This window comes from Olea europaea, unplaced genomic scaffold, assembly GCF_002742605.1.
Source record: "Olea europaea var. sylvestris unplaced genomic scaffold, O_europaea_v1 scaffold2750, whole genome shotgun sequence".
Lineage (NCBI taxonomy): Eukaryota > Viridiplantae > Streptophyta > Magnoliopsida > Lamiales > Oleaceae > Olea > Olea europaea.
In genome coordinates, this window is record NW_019245940.1 from 25,603 (window position 1) to 30,270 (window position 4,668).

A 4,668-nucleotide genomic window follows, 5' to 3' on the forward strand; every position below is an offset into this window, starting at 1 on the left:
AGGAAAACATAATTAAGGTATGCATATGAACTAAATCATTCTTTTACAGCATGTTCGGCTTTGATTAAAAGCATGATAGTTCGACACAAATAATCATATACAAAGCATGCAATACCAATTTTTTTATTGATAGCTTGTTTGGGAGTGATTTTTTGCCTCAAAAAATTGATTTTTTGGCCGTTATTTCACTATTCCAATCATCATATTTGACTTCTTCTCTCACAGGTGGACCCTACTTTTTTCCTAACGATCAAAAAATCAATTCTCAAAATCACTCCTAAACAGGCTCTGAGTTTTAAAACTAAATTTTTTTTGCTTAAATATGATTGAGATACAATTAGCTACGAGGTTTAAGGTTTAAGATTTTTTGCTATTATGTCGGTAACAATAATGTTACTCATTAAACACCCAAATTGAGGGAAAGCACAAAGTCCTGATTTCTTAAATTAATGCTAATTTCATGGGATGTTAAGTTGATAGTGAAGTTTTCATTGAAAGGTCTCAATGCTGAAATTCCTTTTTGAAAAGAATCAATGAAAAAAAGTTACATTTGTTGATGCCTTTATGCTCTTCTTTCCAACAAACAATTCCACTGTCTCCCATTTTTCCTCCGGATTCACCACGTTTTGTATTGCACATATGTAGGGTGTAAAGATAGACAGAATTGTTCAGGCATACCTAATTTGTTCGACATGAATTGCGGTTGATTGGAACTTCAACTATGAATATAAGTTAAGATTTCAAAATTAAGCAATTTTAAATATAATATTGTTAATGATTTTAGTTGTCGATCTCACTTGGATAATATCATTATTTCCACTAAAAGAAGAAAACACTCAAAATAGGCAACTTACTTTTCATATAGTGAGAATTACGCGCATTTTTGTGACACTTAGATAGTGATTATTAAGTAATTGATGTCGACCAATGTGTATATTAAAACAATAAACACTTGAATAAGCATATACAAGCTCTTAATGTTGTGTTAATTAAAAAGTACACTAAAAAAAGTAGACATCAATATCGACTGATTCCTAAATTGCATAGAAAATTGAGGATATCCCAATTTTCTAACAATTCAAAGTATAGCCAGCAAGTTAGTTTTCGAAGCAAATATTGATATTAAGAAAAATTAACAAAAATAATCTCGCTATAATTATTTTAAAATATAAACAAAAATAAAACCCAAGTAAATAATAAAATGATAGTTTGAGACGATAACATTTGCTATAAATTATGATAGCTTAGAGGCTTGAATTTTGGATAATGTTATTTAACCCCACTAGGATTATAATCTCAGTTTATGTGGCGTTAATATGGCATTAATAATAGATAGAATTAAATCAATCATTTAATTTAATCTTTTATTCAACTTATCATCAAGCGCCATCTATACTGGGATTGTAACTTCAATGAGGTTGTATAGCATTATTCTTGAATTTTGCTAAGAAGCACATTAATATGGGATTCCTCGTCCCAACCTAACTTCATTAATATCATAGTTTCAACACTCGGATTCCTAATATCACTTTTTACTATTTCCTAGAAGAAAGAAAGGGTTGTACAAATCAACATGAGTTTATTGTATCAGTTACACGAATTAAAGTTAGGTCTAAAACAATGAAATAACGTAGATTTTTTTTTTCAAAAGTAGGATCAATTAGGACAGGTGGTGTGATGTGTGTTCAAAAGAGTTTCTCTTTTGAGTTTTGAATGTTGAATTTTCTTAATCAGTAAAGCCTTTAAAATAAAGTTTTTCAGAAAAGAGACAAACAGATTCTGTGTTTTTGCTCTAAAATCGAGATTATAAGGAAAAAAGAGCAGTTCGATGGGGACTCTCACCACCCACACGAGGGGTTCTCGATTTGCAGGCACACACACGCACACATGTATAGATATAGAGAGAGAAACTTATAGATATAGAGAGAGGGAGGGAAAAAAATGTTTGTTTAAGGTCTCAAAACATGGACCAAACCTCAAATAAATTGAGGACAAAAGAGGGTTTGTTAGAGAAAAACACATTCTATTCCTCGTCACTTTCTTTTGAGGTTAACTGAAAACCCCCCTTTCCCATCTTTTCCGTTTCAAAAACCTTGAAGAGACAAAAAATCTAAATTTGAACCCACAAAAGAATTGAGATTTCTGTCTGTTGTAAGAAATCCCTTTCCTGGTCTTGTTGGCATTGTGTAAGCAATAAAGGAATATGTCATTTTTTTAATATTCAGTCAATTTTCTTGCTAGATTGTCAATTTTCTTGCAAGTTTCTTTTCATAGATTTGCAGTCATGATGAGAGAGATTTCCTGTGGATTTCAAGATTTGACATTTATTGCCCATTCTGAGATGGCGTTTCAGTATTTGAATGCTCCATTAGAGCAAAATCTGAGAAGGCCTTGGCTTTCAACTACAATGGGAGAGGGAAGATCAATAAAGTGGAAAAATGATGTGACTGAGAATGAAGAGACTGGGAGAAAAACCGGACATAGAAAGCTATGTGCCAGAGGCCATTGGAGACCTCATGAAGATGCTAAGCTCAAAGAACTTGTTTCTCAATATGGTCCTCAAAACTGGAATATTATTGCAGAAAAACTAGAAGGAAGATCAGGCAAGACTACTCATAAGGTTTTCGTTTTGAACGTGCTTATATAAATTACTTTTTCTAGCTGTGCTTGAATCCATGCTGGAGAATACTGGAAATTTTCACCTTCTAGGCTCTCTTTCAAGTTAGCCTAGAAAATGCACCTAAAAAGTGCTTTTTAAGACGACCAAATGTGCTCACATATGTGAAAATTTTAAAACTTACTTTTACCCGTATGTAAAATTATTAAGCTTAGCAAACCATCCTCCATACTTGTTGCTTTTCATCTATTGATTGATCTATTCATTTTTCATCACTTTTATATATTGATTACTCTTACGATTGAAAATTTTCAGGGAAAAGTTGCAGATTAAGATGGTTTAACCAGTTAGATCCAAGATTAAACAGAAGGGGTTTTACTGAGGAAGAAGAGGAAAAGCTTTTAGCTGCACATAGAATGTATGGTAACAAATGGGCTATGATTGCTAGGATTTTCCCTGGAAGAACTGATAATGGAGTCAAGAATCATTGGCATGTGATAATGGCAAGAAAAAATAGAGAGCAAAATAGTTTTTATAGAAGAAGAAAACTCTCTTGTTCAAGGGTCCAAACAAAGGGATTTTCTTTAAATAACATAGAAAATTATGCTTGCATTGAGTCAACCATGACTAATGACAATATTATTGATCAATCTGCTGCCTCAAACTGCACTGATCTTTCCCTCACTCCCTCTTCTGTTAAAATGTTTCAGTTTTTCAGCAGGTTTAGACCTGTCCAGCATCACAATCTATTGGAATCAAAGATAGGTATGATGATTTTTGTCTTTTTTAAGTTTTGAACCCTGTAAAGCCTAATTATAATGTGGAATTATATGTCAACTGCGAATCAACCCAATACTCCTACTATCTTGAGGCCTATTATTATTGTTAATGCAAGAAGCATTCGATCGCTTTGTCCTATTCATCTTTGTTATAGTGGAAACAGCAAATAGAGTAGGAACTATGTCTCATAAATTATGGTTTATTTGTTTATATGAATCCCTTTATTTAATTAACTTGAGTTTCAGTTTTAACAGGAGAAGAAAAGGTTCTGGCTCATAGTAATCGTCAGGACTATGGTAATAAGCCAATGGCACATGCTGCAGAAGTGGATCAATCAGGTCACTCAGATTCAAATTCTGAAGTTACAGCGGCATCTGAATCAGTAGCCAACTATAGGGCCAATCCCTACATGTTTGGGGAAAATGAGAATGGAAAATTTGAGAAGAACAACATTGCATTCATTGATTTTCTTGGAGTAGGAGCTACTTGAGGAATACTCAATGTGTTAAATGTGTTTTGTGGGTGGGCATGGGCGTGGGGGTCCTAGTTTACAGTGAAAATCTTGAAAGTTAAAATAGTAGCAGCAGATATATTAAAGAGGCTAGCTGCCTATTCTGTATCTCTCCTTTTGAGCTTGGTACATGCAGAAAAAGTGGGATATGCATGCAGGGGGTTTGGGTGTCTCTTGAGTCTGCACGCACCGTAAATTCCATTAATGGAAAGAAGTTACAGCAGTGAAAAATCTTGAAAAGAGAAGATTAAGCAGAATTCATGTGGAATATTCTTGCCAGTTTTCTCTACTGATAATGCAATAATTTATTTCTGCTTATATTCTGGAAAAGTAGAAGTATTTCCCCCCTCGCCCCCCCTTTTTTAGCCTACAACACTGACGAATCAATCAATGAATCTGCCTTTCTTTTCAATTTTATGTCATGGTATGTACTGAAATGACTTTTAATGCATCCGTTTTTTCAGTTTCTTGCATATATTTGTCATTTCTTCACTTGCACATGTTAGTAATGATGGTAATGGGCCGAGTCCACGAGCTCGGTTCGGGCTCGTGGCAAGCCGAGCTCATGGCTCGTGAAAAACGAGTTGAACTCGAGCTCGGCTCGTTGCTCGGGGGCGAGCTCGACTCGGCCCACGAGCTCGTGGGCTGCTCGCGAACTTGTGTTTTTTTTAAAATTTTTTTTCCACCTCTTTTTTTTTTTTTAAAAATTCAATTTTTTGGACGAGCGAGCTCGTGGGCTCGTCAAAATGGCTCCTGGGGC

The 4,668-nt window shown here is 34.5% G+C and overlaps 1 protein-coding gene across 2 annotated transcripts; it reads left to right on the forward strand.

Annotated features, from left to right (window-relative positions):
- Positions 1-1,709: 1,709 nt before the first annotated feature.
- On the forward strand, positions 1,710-4,335 carry LOC111383747 (transcription factor CSA-like). 2 transcript variants are annotated; one of them, XM_023007887.1, is made up of 3 exons: positions 1,710-2,603; positions 2,933-3,382; positions 3,643-4,335. In XM_023007887.1, exons 1-3 carry the CDS (start codon positions 2,285-2,287, stop codon positions 3,885-3,887), a joined length of 1,014 nt encoding a protein of 337 aa, XP_022863655.1. In that variant the 5' UTR covers positions 1,710-2,284; the 3' UTR covers positions 3,888-4,335. The 2 variants fall into 2 exon arrangements, with proteins under 2 accessions (XP_022863655.1, XP_022863656.1); XM_023007888.1 differs by having other exon boundaries at positions 1,711-2,603; positions 3,652-4,334.
- The last annotated feature ends 333 nt before the right edge of the window (positions 4,336-4,668 follow it).

Excerpts from the sequence above, each read along its gene's own strand:
- LOC111383747 (XM_023007887.1), top strand. The coding sequence starts at position 2,285 with ATGATGAGAGAGATTTCCTGTGGATTTCAAGATTTGACATTTATTGCC. Across the intron at positions 2,604-2,932 it reads AAAACTAGAAGGAAGATCAG|GGAAAAGTTGCAGATTAAGA; the intron begins GCAAGACTACTC and ends GAAAATTTTCAG. Across the intron at positions 3,383-3,642 it reads TCTATTGGAATCAAAGATAG|TTTTAACAGGAGAAGAAAAG; the intron begins GTATGATGATTT and ends CTTGAGTTTCAG.